A 21942-nucleotide genomic window follows, 5' to 3' on the forward strand; every position below is an offset into this window, starting at 1 on the left:
AGCACCAATGCTTTCCAAGGCACAAGGAAACATCCCGTTGCTGAGCTGCAGCTGTATTCCCCCTTTTCCCTAACTGTGATTCTCTCACACGCCTACCCACTAGTGATGCTGTAGGAAAGCAAAGCAAAGTTATGCCGTCAAGTCGGTGTCAACTCCTGGCAACCACAGAGCCATGTGGTTTTCTTGGGTAGAATACAGGAGAGGTTTACCATTGTCATCTCCCATGCAATATGAGATGATGCCTTTCAGCATTTTCCTATATCGCTGCTGCTGCCTGATATAGGTGTTTTCCATAGTCTGGGAAACATACCAGTGGGGATTTGAACCACCAACTTCTTGCTCCCTTGGCAAGTGACTTCCCTGCTGCGGCATTAGGTGGGCTGAGCCTGGGTATATTTAAGACAATTTTGGTCACTTTCATCTGTGTGACCAAACATGCTTTCCTATGTAGCTGCCAGGAGCAATAGGAACAGGAAGGCAGTCCCCTAACAGAAAGCATTTCAGTAAAAAGGCATTTCTAATTCTCTAATCAGGTTTTAAGTCACCATTCCCACCCCTTCCCTCCAGATGTGACACGGGATGGGGCTGTAGCTCAGTGGTAGAGCATCTGCTTTGCATGAAGAAGGTCCCAGGTTGCACCCTGGCATCTCCAGGTAGAGCTGGGAAAGAGCCCTGCTTGAAGTCTTAGAGGGCCATTGCCAGTGAGGGTATACAATACTGAGCTAGATGGACCAGTAGTCTGACTTGGTATAAGGCAGCTTCTTATGTACCAAGCCAATCTTCTATGCTGGTCTGTGTGGGTCAGCAATGAGTGGAATCATTCCTCTTTTCCTGATTGAATGTATGATTTGAGGGTGATGTATGGCATTCGAGATCCCCAGGTATAGAGAGCAGTTTTTCATGTATCAGTACACTTACCTATTATATGGAATAGAATTTGGTTGGGTTGTATGTTTTTTAACAGCCATACAACACTTGGAGAACTCTATTTATTCCAGAGTAAATAGAGTTATTCAAGTGTTGCATGGCTGTTAAAAAAACACACAACCCAACCAAATTCTATTCCACATAGGTAAGTGTACTGATACATGAAAAACGGCTCTCTGGAGGACATTTATTTTAATCAAAACACTCCCCCCGCCTGAATTAAGATGTTGTGTACTTTGGGCTGAGAAAGAACACATATATTGGGGAAAATCCATTTTATAATAAATCCTGATATTGTGTAGTTTCATCATTCACCTGGAAAAAGCCAACATCCTAATGCAACCTCAGAAGGGCATCTGAGACCTGTGGTCTCAGATGCATACTCTAGTAATAACTTTTGGCACTAAAGGATTTCATTTCCACCCTGCTGCACTCTCGGTTGTCTGTTCCACTGAGCTAGCAATGCAGAAGATGCCAATGTGAAGGACCTTAGCAATGGCGCTCCTGCTGAAGCAACCTACTACCCTTTCAGAGCATACATGCCATAGACTGCGGGTTTCTCTGGTGCTGTTAGTGATATGGTGAGCATTAGAGAAGGATAGAATATGGAATTCAGATCAAATGTAATGTATACTCTTAAAATGATGCCAAAATTTCAAAAAAGTGAAATTCAAAGAGAATTGTAAGCTGGACACTTTTTTCTTAATTAAGATGTTGAATACTTTTGGCTGAGAAAGAACACACATCCTTGAATTCATATTACAATCCCATTTAAGACACTGAAGTGCCCTCAGTCCCAGCAAAGTCACTAGAATAAGAGGAGCTTGTTAAGAAAATGCTCTGCTTGGTTTTGGCAGACCTTCAGAGGAAAGAGGAAGCCAGAACTGGGCAGTACCCACAGAGAACAAATCTGTGCTTCTGACCTCTTGTCTTGAATGGGAATTTCCAGATGTAACAACAAATCTAACCCTTCACACCAAGGCTTCAATGTGAGAAACATCCACTGTGTTTCCTTCTTTTGTTCCATCCACATCAAAATGGAGCCCTGCCTTTCGTTCTTATAACTATTCCCATGCAGCCATCTGACCCAGATTTCCAAGGCCTGCCAGAAGCTGTTTGATGCTGTCCCTCTGCTGCAAAGGAATTACACAATATGCCCCAAGTCTTAACCTCAGATCAAATTTAGGAATTGGCATGTCTACACCCACCCTCCAACAGGAAATTATCTATTTGAACAAGTGAATCTTATTCTACAGTTTTAAGAAGAGTGTGTGAGAGAAACGTTTCAGATTAAGGTTGCCGTCTTCCTAAGCATACCTAGAAATACATTCCATTCAAATTGATGCAATTTTTTTTCTGAGTAGAAAACAAACAGCCTGAAGATGACATCACACCTGTACTGTGAGCATGTTCACTCAAGCCCTGGATCCATCTGACGCCTGCATATTGGACATGACACTCAAACAGGGAGGAAAGGATGTAGTGCTGGTGCTCATTGCATGTAGTCCCAATGCACTCAAATCCCCTCTGATCTGGGGCTCCATGCACATGGCTCCTGTTCAAAGATGATGTCCAATGAGCAGGTGCCATGTGGATCCAAAGGTGGAATTTGTAATCCACAAGAATAGGGCTGTTTGGTATTATCGTTGTCCCCCTTGCCTCTGCTCAGAGGATCTATGTTATCTGCATAGGGCTTTCATTAGAATTGGATTGAAATGTGGATGGAATTTTCATTGAAACCAATGGGACTCAGAGATCAGACTTAAAGCTCAGCCCTCAATGCAAGCATGAAGGGCTGAGCTTTACATTTAATCACTGAAGGAGGGGATAGGAGAAAGGAGAATTCTACTTTTGCAGGGGTGTATTATTACTCAACTGCCAGTTTTACTTACACATGGGGAAACCAGAAGACCCAACCCATGGAGCACAGGGGTGCCATTTCATATTTTAGTAGGAGGGGAGACAAATCAATTACAGTGAGGGTGGGACAAGATTTTAGATGGGTTCACAGAATATATGTTATTAAAGATTAAATTTTTAACATACCTGTGTATTTTCAGAACAGTTATTGAGGTAACGCTTTTATAACTTACAATAATCATAGACACTAACTTAACCCACGCAGAGCTTCTGCGCGCTAGTACTTGGTTGCTCCCCTCACCCCCTGCCACAGCCCCCCTCACCTCAGAGATCTCTCCACCCTCACCTGAGCCACACTCCTGCTCCTCCTCCTCCTCCATCCCATTGCTTCCACCACCACCCCCTCACCCTTCTTGGTCAATCCTCCATCCCCCTCGCCCCTCTTGGTTGTAGCTGCAGAGTTGCTGGTGCCTATTGGCCAAGATGGAGTCAACACAGGTCAAACAGTTACCCTTTCAGACAAGAGATTTTGATCTTTGGCATGCGTCTCTCACGGGACATGAGCCATTTATAAACATAGTTAGTTAACGTGTACAATCGGTGGGCTGGTGAGAATTAGAGAATCAGTGGGCTGGTGAGAATCCTGAGAAATAATCCCTTGTGATCTGAAATGTGGCAAGGGGGCGGGGAGGTTGACAGCTCTCCCCTTCTCTCCCTAAATGATGCCCCTCAGAGAGCTGCTTACTACCCTTTCAAAAGCTAAATATACCTGACTGGTATTGATAGTCCCTTTGAAGCCACTTGAAGTATTCAAATCCTCAAAGTTGTTTTCAGCCTACACCATCTCTTTAATCATGATTTGGAGAATTGCGTGCTAAATCTCTGTTTGCAAACGTATTTTGTTCTTTTCTTTCAACAACTCAGCTTTGAAAGAATGCCTCTGACAATTCCTGATCGTACTGCCACAGTCTATCATCTCTCAGATTCACGTGCAGGTTTTGCTGCATCACTAAACCCACACATTCTGAAATGTGTTCAGGTGCCTGAAGTATATACACTCAAAGACACGAAACACATCCAGGCATATGAGCCTGAACCCGTGCTGGGTCAAACTTATTTGATCCCAGCACTTTGGTGGAATTTTGGTGAGTTTGAGATATTCACTTTTGAGGAAAGAACTCACAAAAGTTTTGCAAATTTTCAAGGGTGGGGAGTTTACTTAAGGTAATGCAGCAACATTTTTCTTGCTTAGGACTGAAAAAAGTCACCATCTATGTGGGTAGTGGCAGAAGCACCAGAAACCCTGTGATCAGATTCACTCTGATCAGGGTGGTGTTCTGTGGGTGGGGACTTCTGTGATTCCCCCATTGTCATGGATGGACCACCATCTGATTAAGGTTGGACTCACAGTAGGGGCGTAACTATAATAGGGTAAGGTGAGATAGTTGTCTGCCCCCCCCCCAGAGGTAAGTCACATGACTGACTCCCCCAGACACCGCACGCACCCACCCGGGCCTCCTTCAGTTGTATTCATCCTCCAAAACTGATGTGAGTGTTAAGACCTGGAGCTACCAGAACAGCATGTCTTTCTCTAGTACCATTAAATGACTTGCATTGTCCATAATTTACAAAACCTTTAAAAAAATAATTTAGGATGATGTTCTATTGCAGCACTATATAAATTTTACTCTGCTTTTTGTTTCCACTATTCAGCCTCATTTAAGATTTCTTTACTTCATGAGCTGAGCTTCAGTGATTGGAGGGGTGGGGGGAATTTAAAATCTTGTCTCTGGGCCCACTCTGTAGCACCCAACCTTGCTACACCCCTGACTCACAGTCATTTACCACCTTCGCAGGGGTGATGGACCTATTAGGATTGTACACCTGAGAAGGTTATTGGTTTCAATAGGACTGAAACCAAAGACGCCTTGGATGGATTTAGTGTTGGCTCTGCCAGCAATCCTGTTGATGCCCTGGTGGAGAGCTGGAACAGCAAACTCACTAGGGCAGTAGACATGATTGCTCCTAAGCGTCCTCTCCGACCTGCTTCAAAATTGGCCCCTTGGTATACAGAAGAACCACGGGGACTGAAGCGGCAAGGTAGATGACTGGAGCGCAAGTGGAGAAAGACTCGACTCTAACCCAACAGATGACAACATAGAGCGCATTTGAAGATCTATGCTCAGGCAATATGTGTGGCAAAGAAGTGATTCTTTTCTGCCCATATTGCATCCACAAGTTCACGTCCGGCAGAGTTGTTTAGGGTTGTGAAAGGGCTAGTATGTGCCCCTCCTCCCTTGAATCAGAATCTGGAACCATTGATTACCCACTGTGATGTGTTTAATGAATTCTTTATGGACAAAAATCTCTTGTATTTGGGCCGACTTAGATTCCATCTGCACAATTACTTCAGTGTCTGATGTGGAGGTGTCCAGCGACTCCTATCGTGTGGTTAAGTTGGATCAGTCCCAGTCTGTGACTCCTCCTCAGGAGGACGAGCTGATTGGAACGGTGCAACCTACCACCAGTTCTCTTCACCCTTGCCCGACATGCCTTATACTATCTGGCAGGGGGGTTGTTGTAGAAGGCCTGGTAGAGATGATAAATGCATCTCTGAGGGAAGGCAGGATGCCTCCTTGTCTTAAGGAGGCAATTATTAGACTGCTTCTGAAGAAGCCTACCTTGGTTCCGTCAGAGTTTAGATACTACAGGCCTGTTTCCAACCTTCCGTAGCTGGGAAAGGTAATTGAGAGGGTGGTGGTCTCCCAGGCTTGGTCTGGAGACCAAGTCTTAGAGTCTTGTAGGAAACTGATTATCTAGACCCATTTCAAACTGGCTTTCAGGAGGGCTATGGGGTGGAGACTGCCTTGGTTGGCCTGATGGATTATCTTCAACTGGAAAATGACAGAGGAAGTGTGACTCTGTTGGTCCTTTTGGACCTCTCGGCAGCTTTCGATACTATCAACCATAGTATCCTTCTGGAGCATCTGAGAGTGTTGGGGGTGGGAGGCACTGCTTTGCAGTGGTTCCACTCCTACCTCTTGGGTAGGTTCCCAATGGTGTCCCTTGGAGACTGTTGTTCTTCAAAATCTGAACTTTTGTATGGTGTCCCTCAGGGCTCCGTATTGTCTCCAATGTTGTTTAACATCTATATGAAACCGCTGGAGAGATCATCAGGAGATTTGGTGCAGGGTGCTATTAGTGTACTGATGACACCCAAATCTACTTCTCCACGTCAACATCATCAGGAGAGGACATAACCTCCCTAAATGCATGCCTGGATGTTGCTGCATTAAAAACACACCAGATGCAGTGTGACCCAGGGCAAAGCAAACAATCCACCTTAGAAAACCTTGAAGAGATTCAGCCCCAACATACCTAAGGCATCACCTCTCTATGTCCTGTCCTATTTTCTAAGATCAGCAGGGAATGATGTTTCATGTGTGTTTTACCCATACAAGCATCTTTTGGAAGTGTCACAATCAGAGTTGAAAAGCTTTCATTGATTGATTGGAGCAATCCATCAAAGCATGATTTAACCACAGATTAAAAAGTGGTCCTTGATTAATTGGTGGGGTAAACAACAACAGGCTGAAGTTCATGACAAGCCTCCCACTGTGCAAGTCAAATAAAAATATTGAAACCATCCTACTTATGTCAAATTTGATTAAAATTTAAATGGCATTCCCTTGTGGCTTAAAGTTCTTAAATAGTTCAGAATTAATAATTCACTGAGATTTGTATGTTTACTGTATTCTCTGAATGCACTGCTATGAAGAGGTATATAGATTTGGGTAGTAATTTTTTTAAAAAAAGGTATTTCACACTTCAGATAAAACTGTCCTTTTCCTCCAGCAGCTTAAAAATCAGATGGTTATTGAGCCACCATAAGGTTCAAAAATATCCCTTGACCCTTTACTTACTGGGAGGGCAAGACACGGCAGTAAAGGCATTTTCTACCTTACCTTAACTCCTGGCAGCAATGGAGAAGTGGTGGCAGCTTGTTTCCTGTTTAAAAAGGATTTTGTGTGTTTTTTCAAGTTAGAACTTCCTTCAGAAATCCAGGGAAAGGCATGGGGAGCACTGTTAGGAACTGTAGTCTTTTCAGGGGGCACTGCAATGTCTGTGGCCCCTGAAAAAGATGATAGTTCCCAACAGACCCCGTGCCTTTGCCTGCATTTCCAGAAGAATAACTTCTGACCACCTAATGGTGCAGCGGGGAAATGACTTGAATAGCAATCCCGAGGTTGCTGTTTGAATCCCCGCTGGTATGTTTCCCAGACTATGGGAAACATCTATATCAGGCAGCAGCGATATAGGAAGGTGCTGAAAGTCATCATCTCATACTGCATGGGAGATGGCAATGGTAAACCCCTCCTGTACTCTACCAAAGACAACCACAGGGCTCTGTGGTCGCCAGGAGTCGACACCAACTCATGACTACATGTGAGAACTGGCTGCGCTAAGATATTCTACTTAGGGGAGGAGGCCATAGCTCAGTGGTAGAGCATCTGCTTTGAATGCAGAAGGTCCCAGGTTCAGTCCCAGGCATCTCCAGGTAGGGCTGAAGACTCCTGTCTGAAACAGTGGAGAGCCACTGCCCATCAGTGTAGACAATACTGAGCTAGACGGGCTAACTGTCTGACTCAGCATAAGGCAGCATCCTATGCTCCTAATGTTGGCAGAATCCCTATCTTCAAATAGGCCAAGGATTCTCAACGTTGGGCCCCCAGATGTTATTGGACTTCAACTCCCATAATCCCCAGCCCCAGGGGCCTTTGGTTGGGGATTATGGGAGTTGAAGCCCAATAACATCTGGGGACCCAACGCTGAGAATCCCTGAAATAGGCTGTGTAAGCCACTCTGGAAGCCTTGTTGCCTGAAGCATCACGTAAGTAAAAATGTTCACAATTAATACACACATAAATAGCATATTTTGTATCCTAATTGTTTCCATATCCACCCTGAACCTTCAAGAAGGGGTGGACTATACATTTTGATACGTGAAATGTTTTCTTGCCTTACATTTCATGGGTTCCAGTGTCACATCAAAACTGTGGTTCTTGAATTCCGTCTTTGGGACTCCTGTATAAAACACGATGTTGCCGGAAAGATAAGAGGTTGCTGTGTAGCGGCTTTGGGTCTTGTTTTGGAAAGTAATGTTGACCTTGAGATCACTGCCAAATGTTGAGTCTTCAACTAGGAAGTCCATTTCAACTTCTGCCCTGGACACTGTATCCTGGGTAGCAGGTTTTTTGACACCATACATCAGGGCTGTATCAAGGGCCAGTCTTTCTTCCTCTGTGCCTGAAAAGCAAATTTAAAAATAGTTTTTTAAAATATTGCAGATCGCTGTGCTGGTATAACTGTTTTATGCCTCAGTCTGTGCATAGGAACGTAGGAAGCTGACTTTTACTGAGCCAGGCCACTGATCCATCTCTTGTCGACACTGATTGGCAGTGGCACTCCAAGGTTTCAGGCAGAAGTCCTTCCCAGCCCTACCTGGAAGTTTTTCACACCCAGCTTCTAGCCAACATCTCCTCTGGAATGGAGGTGTGCATTCACATATCGGCCAAATTGACCCCAAAGTCCCTGCGAGCTATCGGGGAGCACTTCACACACAATTTGGGTTTTTAATTACACATTAGAGTGCAGCCCAATTTATATCGGGAGGGGGGAAAATCCACTTTTTGTATTGTTTTGCGGGGGCAACTTCGAACTTGCAGTAAACCTGTGGTAAAGCCTGCTGTCTGGGAAAGCTCCTGGAGATTCCAGGGATTGGACCTGGGGACCTCTGCATGCTTTACCATTGAGTTACAGACCCATCTCCAAAGTGTCTTTGTTTACTCGGATTGAGAGACTAATGATCATAAGTCACACAAATGGCCTCTGTGCCTGTGTGGAGGGCATTTTAGTGACCTCCACACCTGTGCCGAGGCCCAAACCAGGCCAGAAACAGACCCAAACTGGCCCTGTCTACTCAGGGGGAGGCCAGTGAGGGGAGTTCTTTTAAGGTAATTTCTTACTCCCCTCCTGCCCCATCTACCTTTAGGAGAGCGCGCCTGTCCTCCCATGCACTGATAAAGGGGAATCCTCACTGGATCCCCCTTTACCAGTATATCTCTGAGCCCTGTCCAACTGGCTCGGTTCAAACTCGAACCGGGTGCAGTTCATTGGTGCACAGAACTAGACTGCACTGAATTCAGATTTGAACCAAACCAGCTTTGTCAGTTTTGTGCATATCCCTACAGGGGAGAGAAAGGCAAGACCCCACACATAAGAAGCGGCCTGCTGGATCAGTCTAAAGGTCCATCAGAAGCCATATTCTACTTCCTACAGAGACCCACTAGAAACCTCTGGAAAGCCCACAAGCAGGTCAGGAAGGCAATAGCTCTTTCCCACTGTTGCTGTTCAGAAACTGATATTCATTGACAATCTGCCCCTGAACTTGAAGGTTCCAATATAGCTATCATTCTTAGCCACTGCTAGACTTGTCATCCTTGAGCTTGTCTAATCCCCTTTTAAAACCATCTGACCAACCCCACATCTTCTGGCACAAATAGATCCATTATGCACTGTATGAAGAAGCACTTCTTTTTGTCCTAAATCCCCTGCTGGTTTCATTGGATGACTCTTAAGTTCTAGTATTATGACAGAGAGAAAGAGAGAGAGTTCTCTGTATGCAATTTTCCCACACCATGCATAATTTTATTAGCCTAGAGATGGTTTAGTACTGAAGCACCGAAATGAACAATGAGGGGTGGTTCTTTATGAATGTGTAAAACTAAGATAAAATGGAGCTCTATGTATTTGTTACTGGGTTTTGTCATGAAATTACCTTCTTGGAATTTGTACTGTTCAGTAATGTCCTTCATTTTATTCTCACCAACTTCTTTGGTCACAATTAATTTCCCAATACAGGTTGTATCAATTCCTTGGATCTCCTTAGTTCCATCTTTCATTGATTTTGAGTATATGACATCACTGTTAACCTAGAGAAATAGAAAAGAAAAACATCATGCCATTGCTGGCTCCACAAGTTTCAGATGGAGGTCTTTTCTAGCCCTAACTGGAGATGCCAGGATGATCATACAATCACTCCTGATGCAGAGACACTGCAGGATTACATGAAAGGAGGTTGCCCTTGGTTCTTTGCAGGAGCTCCAGCTTCTCTCCTTCCAATCAGGAAGCAGAAATGGGGAAGTGGACTCATCTGGTGGTGATACGTCTTCCTCTTGCAAAGCAAAGAGTCTTTCCCTTGCTCTCAGCTTTTCAGGTGAAAACTTTTCGTGAGCAAAAGTGTAGTGTGATGCTCATTTTCATTCATTTTCAGAATGCCTCAGCTATCAGAAGCTGGGGAAACACTGCCATGGATCTTCCTTCTGAGCTTTTGAACTCATTTACTCAGGGGAACAGCCTTTATGCAATGCTTCATGACCACACTTGAGTAGAGGGATTGTGTGTATTGTATTGATTAGAAGGATTGTGTGTATTTTATTTGTTTTTGGATAAATTTCTACTGAAATTTCTGTGGTCATTGTAGCACTTCTTGGAGCTGCCATAATTAGGGAAATCAGAGTGGGAGTGTAACTATGGATCACTTGTGTGAACCAGCCTTGTGCATCTAAAAGTTGCTTAAGAATGTCTGCTACTTAATGGCCACAACCTCAGAAAAGACTACAAATTCCAAGATCACCCATCCCAGGAGCAGCCATGCCATTTCCAGACTCCACAGGGAAAGGGGGAAAACAGAGTATTGTTTATTCACCATGAAGGCTTCTTCTTGCTGTTAGATTTGAAGAGATCTCCATGGGTTAGCCTTCCCATGTGCTCTAGAGCTTAATTGTTAATTAAGCTAGAAGCTTTATAAGGCTGGAAAGGGTAACCCCTCCCCAGTTCTGATCAGCCAAGTCAAGATACAGAGAGAGAGAGAGAGAGAGAGAGAGAGAGAGAGAGAGAGAGAGAGAGAGAGGAAAAAACAAAGGGATCTTTGGTAGGAAGCATGGATCAGATAATAGGTGAACTGAGTCTGGAGAGAAAATGTAGATATTTGGGTCCACAGACAGAACTTGTAGCTTGGACTCTCACCTGGCTAATGTAATTGCCAACAGAAAGCCCAGCTTGAATGAAAAGGAGGCATAGAGGAACAGAGCATATTGGTTCAAAAGGTACAGTATGTAGGGCATGTAAAACTTTGTGTAAGTCCCATGAAGGAAATTTTTGCACCACAGGGGGTGACTTGAATGTGGCACCCCTTCAGAAATGTTTGAGATGAGGGTATAACAAGAGGCTCTTTTTGTTAGCAGATAGCAAAGGTGCCATTACTGCTGCTTGTCATTTCAGCGTGTTAGCCCAAAGGCCCCAGTCCAGACCTTCCTGAAGAAAAAGAAGCAATGCTGGGAGTCCGCTATGCTCCCTGCCAGGTTACAACACTGACACCAGTGGAGGAAGACCCGTCATATGCATTGATAGATCATCTTGGAATCTCTCCTGGAGGCAAGGATGGTGTCCAGGACCTTCAGGACATAACCACAGTGTGTCAGAATGTTCCACTCAGTAGCCAGGCAGCAAGTCTGAACAATGCTGGGTTGTGATGGAGAACTGGGCCCTGTCGAAGGAAGTCTGGTGTAGGGGTGTGCAAACCAGCTCGTATCCAAACCAGTTTGACATCAAACCAGTTCGGTTCAAAGGTTCAGAGTCAAACCCCACCACTCCCCCACCCTGGTTTGGCTCGACTCTGAACCAAACACATGCACCCAGTTCCGGGGCTTGTTGAATTTTTTTTTTAATTCTTTTTTTCTTTTTAACTTACTCCGGGGGGCTTCTCCAAGGTTCTGGGCCTATTCCCTGGTGCAGTGGCCATTTTGGAGGCTGCTATACCTGTGCAGTGGGACCCTGCATGGCCTGGGTCATGACCCAGCCACGCAGGGTCCCACTACGCAGATCCGGTGGCCTCCAAAATGGCCACCGCACCAGGAATTAGGCCCAGAAAGGGGCAGCCTGCAGGGGTAGAAGGAACCTCCATGAAACCCCCTGCCACCTTGGAGAAGCTGCCCGGAGGGAGGGTGCTTGGAGGAAAAAAGGTTGTGTGTTTTTAAAAAAGTCCATCAACACCTCCCTCGCCCCAAACCAACCCCAGGGGAGGGGTGTGGTTTGAAAAGGGCCAAAACCAAATTGGCCCAGGCTGGTTCGAGTGCTGTTCAATCTTGAACCGAACCAGACCAAGTGGTTTTGTGCACATCCCAGTCTGGTGTTATCGGGAAGAACCAGAGCCCTGCTACTGCCAGGTGTAGTATGTCTGCAAATCAGAGGTGATGTGGCCAGTGTGGGGCTACAAGAGTCATTTGGGCTCTGAGTAGCCATATCCTGCATAGTAAGAGGCTGAGAACCGGATTGATGAAAAAGCGTAGAGTAGCTCCTTTGGGCCAGGGAGCAGACAGAGCACCTACTGCCTCTGAGCCTTTGCAGGGAAATTGGGAGAAGGATTTTATTATCTTTGAGTTGGTTGGTGAGGCAAAGAGGTCCACCTGGGGATAACCCAGGGCAAGTGTTATGCGTTCAAATGTCTCTGACTGTAGGTTCCAGTTTGCCGGATGTTCTTCTGTCTGGCTGAGCCAGTCTGCTTGTGTGTTCAGGGACCCGCTTATGTGGTGTGCAGTCAGCGATGCCAGGTGCAACTCCGCCCACTGCAGGAGCAGGGCTGCTTCTAGGTGTAGAGATTTTGGTCTCATGCAGCCTTGGCAGTTTTGGTCTCCGCCCACTGCAGGAGCAGGGCTGCTTCGAGGTGTAGAGATTTTGGTCTCATGAGCCTTGGCTGTGATATTGTCCATGTGTACCAAGACATGGCAGTTCCATAATAGTGGTTGGATTGCGAGGAAGGCTATCTGAATAGCCTTGAATTCCAGCCAATTTATGAAGTGGCTCTGTTCCGGAATGGACCATTTTCCCTGGGTAGAATGTTGAAGGCAGTGTGCCCTCCATCCTGACAAGCTGACATCTGTAGTCATAATGATTTTTGGGGGATCTAGGAAGGTCATGTCTTTGGAGAGATGGGACTGATGAGTCCACCATTGGAGCGAATGCAGTACTTGTGGAGTTACCTGGACTTTGGTCGTACAGTGTTGTGCTATTTGAGTCTGGTAAGGTAGCAGAAACCATCGAAGGGCATTAAGATGGAAACGTGCCCAAGGTACTGCATCCATGGATGCCACCATCAGACCCAGTAGTTTTGCCAGTGTAAGAGCCTCCTTCTTGGAGGCTGTGATGTGTTATATCAGTGAGGTGAGCGACTGTATGTAGTAGAATAAGGCCGTCTCAAGAGGTGTCTATTATCACCCCCAAGTGATGCAGTCTTGTAGATGGCATGAGATGGCTCTTTGTCTTGTTCACAACCGTACAGGATTTGAAGTGTGAGATGCACCACTTCAGGGACCCAACTGTAAACCAGGTGCTCCCAGAGCCGATGGACGGTTGTGTTTGCTTTTCCTGTGGCTCGACGAGCCTTCTAAGGAGTCGGGGCCTTCTCCTCCACCTCCTCCTTCTAAGGAGTCGGGGCCTTCTCCTCCAGGCCTGCATCCTGGGAGCAGGTAAGCTCAGACTTACTCTGAGGGAAGGGTGGATTTTTCTTCTTGCCTTTAGACACAAGAATGTGTCTCATTTTTCCTGATTGCTCCGTCCAAGAAGAGTAAAGCAAGGAGGGAGGGAGAGAAAAGAGAGGATAAAGAGGGTGGTGTGGGGGGGGGGGTTGGGGGGGCGGGGCGGGGGGGTAAAGTTAAGAATGAGAAAGAATGCTGGCTGAGGAAGCCAAGGATCGGAGAAAGAGGACAAAGGCAGTAAAGAGAAGGGCCTGGTATATTTTAAAAAATGCTCAAGAGATAGGCTTGGCTGAAGGCTAGAGTCTGTCTTGGGAGGGAAGAACAGGACCAGAACAAATGGGGAGGGGTTACCCTTTCCGGCCTTAAAAACCTCTAGCTTAATTAACAAGTCCTGCCCTCTGGAGTATGTGGGAAGGCTAACCCACAGAGAGATCATCCAGCAGCAGAGAAAGTCCTTTTAAAAGGCAAGCTAGGACTGTTTGTTCCCTCATGCCCACATCTGAGAAAGTAAACTGACTTGACTGTACTGTATGTATAAAAGCAACTAACAACTTAAGATGCAGGGCCAAACAGCATATTATGCAGCTGATATACAACTGGATTTCCCAAACATTTTTCTTGTCCTAAAAGCTGGTGCAGCATGGGGGAGGATGGTGCAGTGTTGGAGGAGGAGGCTTAGTCCTTTTGCCCCCATCCAAAATAACCCTCCTCCAAAGTTGCTAGTAGTCACAGCAGGGTCAACTCAAGGTTTCAGGGGTCCTTGGCAAAACTGCCTCCATGGGCCCTCTTCTACTTAGGGGTCTCCTGAGAGAATTGCTCAGCCATAGCCACTACTATAAGCACAAAGGGGCCTCAGGCAGGTGTGCAGACTAGGGTTGCCAACACTGCGTTGGCAAAAATCGGGACAGGGACTCGGTGGGGGGGAGCTGGGGGTATGGCCACCTAGGGGTGGGACTCATTTAAAAAAAAAAAACACCTTTTCAAGCTGCTGCTGAGTGGCAGCAGAGCAGGACGGCCAAACTATGAAAGGAATGGTGGCTGTGCTGCACCTCTCTGGGGCACGGCTGGCTCTGGAGTGGGTGGCACACACTGGCGAGGGGCAACAAGCATGCTGGGCTGCTGCTAAAAGGAAAACCTGGAGCACACACTGGGCACAGCGGCCACCACTGACTTTAGGAGGAGGGAGGGGAGGAGGGAGGGAGGGAGAGTGAAAGCCTCCCTCAGCCCTGCCCTTCCTCCAAATGAGGCAGACGGGCCGAATTCAGGCTTCTGCCCGTGCATGTTGCGTCCTGAACGGGACAAGCACTTTGCCCTGAAAATAAGGGACATCCCGCATAATGCAGGACTGTTGGCATCCCTAGTGCAGACAGAGGGGAAGGCTGAACAGCAACTCCTCACTTTGTGGGGAGACGATGGAAAGACACTTTTGGGGAGGGAGAAAAATATGTTTTGGGAATTTAAGATATGGGTTATTAGGCTTGGTGGGGGGAGTTCAACAAAATGAGGCGGTAACTCTTCAGTGTTTGAGGAAGCGGGTTCTGCACCCCTGGCCTCAAGGATCAGCAGTGGGCCCTTCTGAGAACCTTGGCTGACCAATGATATTGCCCCTGATGCCAGCCCTGAGCCTCCAAGAGGAAAACATACAGACATAATATTAATATTGCTATACCTGCCCTCCCTCAAGGTGTGCAGGGCATTATATGAGGTACCCTCCCACACACACATTTTATCCCAGTGATGGCCCATGAGGGCAAAGCCAGGGTGGGTGGTGAGGGGCAGCAGCAGGTACCTTTAAAAGTCATTACCTTCTCTAAGGGCAGCACCTGGTAGCCCCTGCAAGCAGCAGTGCCCCGCCCAGAATCCTGCATGGAGCCTGCATGGATGCTGCCCCACTTCTGGCACTCACCTGGCTTCTGTGCATGCAATGAGTGCTGTAGGCGGGGCAGCCTACATGCAGAATGCCAGGCAGGGTGCTGCTGCTTGCAAAGACTACTAGGTGCTGTCGTTAGCAAAGGTAAGGACTTTTAAAGGTACCTCCCGCAACCCCTCGCCACCCACCCTGGCACTGCTCTCCCTGCCGCCTCTGTTTTATCCTCCAAACAACCCTGTGAGGTTGGTTAGGCTGAGAAATAGTGACTGGTCCAAATTGTTGAGTGAGTTCCATGGCTGAGTAAGGATTTAAACAATTTCCCTCTCCAAGTGTGACAATATAAGTACCTGTATAGTGTGTGCGCGCACATATGTGTGTGTCTTTTTTTTTTTTTATGTCAGGGAATTGGCACAGCGGAAAGGGGTTAAAACGTCTTCACCCGACACTGTATCCTTAGTTCAAATCACCCCCCAGCTATTTTAGGACAAGCAAAGAGAGTCATTCATGGATTTCCTCCAGCATATTGCTTAACTCTCAGTCATATTTCTCATTCAGTAAAGAATACCTTTTACAGAAGCATACTGTTTTATAGCTGCTTCCATCATACACACAAAGAAATCTTATATAGATTTAACAAAAGGTTTATTCAGCAACTCCTTTATCTCCTTCTCATTTTCCTCACTTTTCCTTTCTGACTCCTCCTCCACACTCTCTACAGGATCCCCACTGGGACAAACATCAAACAACTAAATACAATACAAAAGATTACTGGATAGAATACAACACATACCTCTGCAAAAACAAAAGGTGTATCAAACTGAAAGCAGACATGTCCATGCTTAACAGCTTGAACAGAAGCTGGACCACACCGATACATGCCTGAATGTGGAAAATCAACAGGAGACACAAATCTTGAATTTTCTGCAGTGCCACTGAAACCCTCCTATCCCTGCTTGCTTGATTGCATCTGATTTCAAATTTTTCAGTGCTATCTACTTCATCAGCTCAGCTGTCAACCATAGACCATTGCATAAAGCAAACTTACCATAAGGTTGCATAATTAAGAGTCAATACATATTAAAATTTGCAAACATGCAATTATTTTCCTCTTCCAGAGAGAAAACATAAAATATCATTAAAACGGAAATTTTCTATAAGATATAATTACTGTACTGAAGAACATTCAGAATAATATCTGCTCAAGTTCTAGGGCAATTAATGCCCTATACATACAGAGCCTTAGAGCAAAGATGGGCCAAAAGTAAATCTGGAATCTAGATCTACTGGCAGGTCTCTCTCTAGGTGATTTGCAGTAGATTTGATGAGTCCCTATTGCTTGACAATAGGGCGTTTTATGCATTACACATTGCAAGTTTTGCAACGTGTCCACTAAGTGCCCCTCCATATTGCCCATGTTTTGACATCACAGTCGCTGCGCTATCAGCAAGGTGCCGTTCATATTTCCTATGCCTTGTTTTGGGTTTTCTTGATGTGTTGTAGCCCTATAACGTTGTATATGCATTGCAGGAAAGTAGCTGCCATATGGATTATATTAATCTCATCTTCTTCAGTTTTCCATTGAGTGCTATTGTTAGGAAGACAAGTATAAGGCCTATATAAAAACATAAGAAGAGACTTACTGGATTGGACCAAAGGCACTGGGATGATCCTGACTTATACTGGCCTGCTTCATATTACTAACATCAGTTTTAAAAGGGCAAAACTCAATTGTGGCAGCCAACAAAACAATAAAAGCCTCCACCACTCCCACTTTCATCCTCTTAGCTAATGGCTGTTTGATTACCCAAGAACACTTTGGAGGGAACTGGTGAAATTTCACCATCATTCCACAGAAGAAAATTATAAATGCTATTCTTTCTGGTCTGCCTTAGAATGGAAATATCATATTAGTACTATCAAATTAGACAATATAGGGTAGGGCTTGTGAAAAGCCAATCTGGAAAGCTTATCTCTCTATATTATATATAAAATCACAAAAGTTTATCTGTGTAAGCTTCCCTTATTAGTTTTCAGATGTCCTGCCCCCTGCTGTTTCTAAGGTCTTGTAAGATATTGATTGGTTCACACATCACAAGGGGTAAGTGAAATGGAAAAGAGAAGAAGGTTGAGTGGCACTTCCTTTGATGCTTATTCCTCCTGATGCCTACGTAAGAAACACATCTGGATCAGTGTTCCCTCTAACTGGGATTTCCAGATGTTGTTGACTACAACTCCCAGAACCCCCAGCTGCAATGGCTTTTGCTTGGGGATTATGGGAGTTGAAGTCAACAACATCTGGGAATCCCTGTTAGAGGGAACACTGATTTGGACTAGAAAGCCCAGGGACCAAGCAGCTGAAGCCATTTTGCTGAGCCAAGATGACTGAGTCATCCTAAACAAGGACTTTTAGAAACCAGTTATCTGAAGCATATATATTCTTTCTCTTTATGTTTTGACTTTCAAGTGAACTGATTTTCTAAAAACAGCATTGGCTTTATATGTTGCATTAATTTGCTTCTAGATTTAAACCTCTGAGCCTATAAACATATTTAAACACTCTGTTCCGCTATATGTTAATGGTAAATGGTAAATGGGAAACTGAGACACCACCAAATGCCTAGAAAGCTAAAAAAAAAAAAAAAAAGTCAATTATTTTTATGGGTTTTTAAAATTATTATTAACTAGGGAACAAAGTCTAGGAGGCTGGTAATAATCCTTGTGTGACTCCAAGTTTCCTACTGGTCTATCCTTCCAGGGTAACATTCTGTTTTGAAAAGTTGCCATAAGCCTTTGGAACTTCATAAGATTGGCATGAAGGTGATGGCATTCCACCATTCATTGTCCCCACCCACCATCTGGTATCCAGAGATATACAGCCTCTGAACACAGAAGTCTATTTCTTTATAATGGCTAATAGACGATTTGACCTACCAATCTAGACTAGTAGTGTGGAGGCCAGTCATATTTGGTGACTAGTTTGCAGAACATCCCAGGTTCAATCTCTGGCATCTCTAGGTGGGGCTGGAAGAAACTCCTGTCTGAAACCCTGGAGAGCTGCTGCCAGTCATGGTAAACAATACTGAGCTAGACAGACCAATGGTCTGACTCAGTATAAGGAAGCATCCTATGTATCTATGTTGTCATATCTTCAGGCTGGCCAAAAGGCTTTCCAAAGGACAGCACTCCTGAATATAATTCTGCAGTTTGGACCTTTCAAAGGATTTAGTGAAATGTGAACTGATGCTCAGTTCCAGTATCATGGCATGATATTTTTTTGTAGCTCCAAGATGCTACTTAGCTGAACACTGAATTGGTTTATTGGTCAAAATCTGATCTATGTTTCTGTAATCATTAATCTATTCTCGGTCTCCATCACAGCTTTTAGAAAGAGTGTAAAATCTTGGCTTTTTGACCAGGCATTTATTTGATTCTCTGATGCTGCTCTTTATACTCTGTGTTGCTTTTATGCTCTTGTTTTAAATTTTTAATCAGATTTGTTTAATATTTTCCACTTAATATTTTAATTGTGTCTCTTTTACCATCTAGTGTTTAAATTTTTTTCTGTAAACCACCTTGGGATTATTTTAATGAAAGGTGATATATAAATAAATAAATAAATCTGAACTATTTTACAATTATCTCTCATATTAACTGTTACAGTTGTTTTAAGCAATTTAAATTAACATGTTTTCTCAAAAACCTCATTTTTAATGCATACAAATGTAAAACAGATGTCCAGAGTTAGCAAATGTTTTGATGTAACATATCAGCTTCAGTGCTATACATTAGTGGTTAAAGCATGCTCTTAAATACAATAGCTAAGTATCATGACTCAGCAAAGTGACAGCAAATAGCCATTCCTATTACAGTACCAATGCCAGCAAAATCACATAATTACAAATTACAAATCACATAATAAGGGAGAAAGAGAAAATGCACCCTTTCCATGAGAAAACACCCCCTCAACAGTGACCATCACAACATCTTAGCTCTCTTCAGTTCTCTCTCCATATTCAGTGAATGTGGGAAGAGGGGGTATAGGAGTGTGCTGCACAGCCACACCCCCATCCCACTGTACTTCCTGGTCACTTAGCCATGCCCCCTAGGGGCCACTGTGTTCAGCACTCGTCTTGCCCCTGCAGATGAGTGCTGAATGCAGGGACATTCAGGGGCATGCCAAGGATGCGTTAGTGCAGGAGGCATGGCTAAGTAACATCCTGCACTCATTGAACACGAGGAGACAACTTCTGAAGAGGACTATCATGATAGTGAATTTCATAATTTAATAATGCATTTATAATCTAATGTCAGTCATTGGGACTGTCCCCTCACTGAGCAAGCCTGACTTCCAGTATTATGAGGGAGGGAGCAATATTTCCCCCTGACTGCACCAATCTTTCATCCTGCAGGTATATGATGCATTGTTGTTCTGCTACATGAAATGTTCAAACTGGGAAACAAAAAGGCTTGTCATACAACATGGTGAGGAAACAATAATATCCTTACCATCACTGTTTTCTTGAGGAGTGCTATCTACAGCTTGCCATCCTCCGAAACCAACAGGAAGATCAGATCTGGCCATCCAAGCTTCATTCCAGCAATGATAATTCCTTAACATAGAAAGATAAAAGCATTCCATTTACAAACCGCAACATCAGAACAAAGGGACATATGATTCTCCTTTATAGCAATGCCAGCAGCCTCTGCTTGACAGTGACACTGAATGAAAATCAGTATAACTAATTATTTCAGGACATAGTAGGCCAGTTCATTAGGAGCACAATTTCATACCCAATACATAATTGCGAGGGGTTGTATATAATTGGGAAGGGCCAAAGCTTAGTGGTAGAGAACATGCTTTGCATTCGGAAGGACCCAGGTTCAATCCCTAATATCTCTAGGTAGAGCCACAAAATAACTCTGTCAGAAACCCTGGAGAACTGCTGTCACTGTTAATATTGATGGTTCATCTAGATTTCAGTGTAATGCAGCTTCATATGAACCACCACATTCTGAATCCTGAAATCATTACCTGGAAAATAAAGATAAACTAGAATATGAGACATCACAACAGTGACAAAAATACATATGGATATATTTTGTCTTGAAACTTATGATTCCAAAGATATCACCATATCTATTTTGCAGCTAATTGTCTGGTGACACCTCTAGATGAACACAGAGAACAAAGGAAAGTTTTTTTTCTGTAAGATCTCCAAACGTGTTTTTTTTTGTTCAGCCAGGGCTTGGACTCCTGTGTACATTCTTTGCCACATGCCCTTCAATATGCCAGGCTTTTGTCTCCATGGAAGGAAGTTTGGTTCCTTGAGACATTCTTTGCACTATTAAGTGGTTCCTATCAAAAGACCATTCCATGACTAATTTGGCCTGTGTCAGCCATGGGAATAGTTTGATGCATGCTGAGTTAACTGTGTGTACTCATTACTATACTCTTGGAGCAATATTTGGCATGCTATTTAAACCACCACATGAAGTGTAGGTTATTGGTGGTGTGCAAGAACCACTCCCAGTGCATAGCAGAGGCATATATAACTGGCTTGTGATTAGTTGAATAGCTTGGAAGTCAGCATGGGCCAAGTGCTTTCATGGCTGTTAGCAATAAGCAAGGTCAGGCAAATGCCAGAGCCCAGATTAGATCCAGAGTCCCACAGGCCACATCTGAGAGCACTGCCATCTTTGAGCTAGGCACAGAATAGTCAAGGAGGCATTTTGCTCACCTTCCAGCCGTGAAAGAGGAGAAAGTCGAAGAAGGAAAGGATAGGTCAAGACTGCACAGTGTGGAGTGGATGTTGGAACACAGCATCCACAACTGACCTTCTTATGAAGTGTGGTGCAGCAGCTGCCTCAGCTGGTGGATTGGCAGAGGCAGAGCGGACAGGTGCCCACCAGTATTCAGTAGTGGTGTCCTTGCTCTTCCTCCTCCTTCTGTCCTTCTCTCTGGCTTGTGACAAGGCAGGACATGGAGCTAAAGGAAGTCTCTTCCTCCTCCTCCTCCTCCTCCTCGGCCAACAGAGTGATCTTACAGATTTGATTAACTTTGTTTTTTTGTATTTGTCTGTTAGTTGCTTCTATTGTTGTTTTAATTTTAGTGATTTTGCATGCTGCCTTGTATTCTATTGTTTTAAAAAGCTGTTAGAAAGCTGGCAGGTCATCAGCTCTTGAAAACAAACAAACAGCTGAGGTGATTGGATGTTGAGGAAAACATTCACATGTGCCCCAAACATTCACATGTCAGCCATCTTGGATTGGGGTGGATGACATCATCACAAACTATGCCATTGAGGTGTCCCTATGTGTACCCTACAGCTGTAACAAACTTGGTTCAAATTGGTTGGATGGTTCACAAGTTAGCTCTCTAGTGCCTCAAACAACCACATGTCCGCCATCTTGAACTGGGATGGATGACATTATCGCAAACCATATCACTGAGGTGTCCCTTTGTCACACACTACAACAGCACCAATTAGAGGGTCCACAAGTTAGCCCACTTGCGCCTCAAATGTTTATGCTTCCTCCATCTTCAATCGGAGTGGATGACATCATTACAAACTACACCTTGAGCCGTCTCTATGTGTCCCTACAACTGTAGCAAGTTTGGTTAAAATTGGTTAGCTGGTTCACAAGTTAGCCCACTTGCTCTTCAAATGTTACATGTCCTCCATCTTGAAA

General features: G+C 44.6%; 1 protein-coding gene across 3 annotated transcripts in view; it reads right to left on the reverse strand.

Annotated features, from left to right (window-relative positions):
- Positions 1–21942, reverse strand: part of F13A1 (coagulation factor XIII A chain) — a 147066-nt gene that overhangs the window by 18794 nt on the left and 106330 nt on the right. For all 3 annotated transcript variants that reach the window (XM_053249232.1, XM_053249231.1, XM_053249234.1), the window contains 4 exons: positions 19759–19862; positions 16043–16131; positions 9626–9779; positions 7813–8094 (listed from right to left, as the gene is read on the reverse strand). In XM_053249232.1, coding sequence (XP_053105207.1) covers positions 7813–8094; positions 9626–9779; positions 16043–16131; positions 19759–19862 — 629 coding nt within the window. The remainder of the gene's footprint in view (positions 1–7812; positions 8095–9625; positions 9780–16042; positions 16132–19758; positions 19863–21942) is intronic.

The sequence above is a fragment of the Hemicordylus capensis genome, chromosome 4, assembly GCF_027244095.1.
Source record: "Hemicordylus capensis ecotype Gifberg chromosome 4, rHemCap1.1.pri, whole genome shotgun sequence".
NCBI lineage: Eukaryota > Metazoa > Chordata > Lepidosauria > Squamata > Cordylidae > Hemicordylus > Hemicordylus capensis.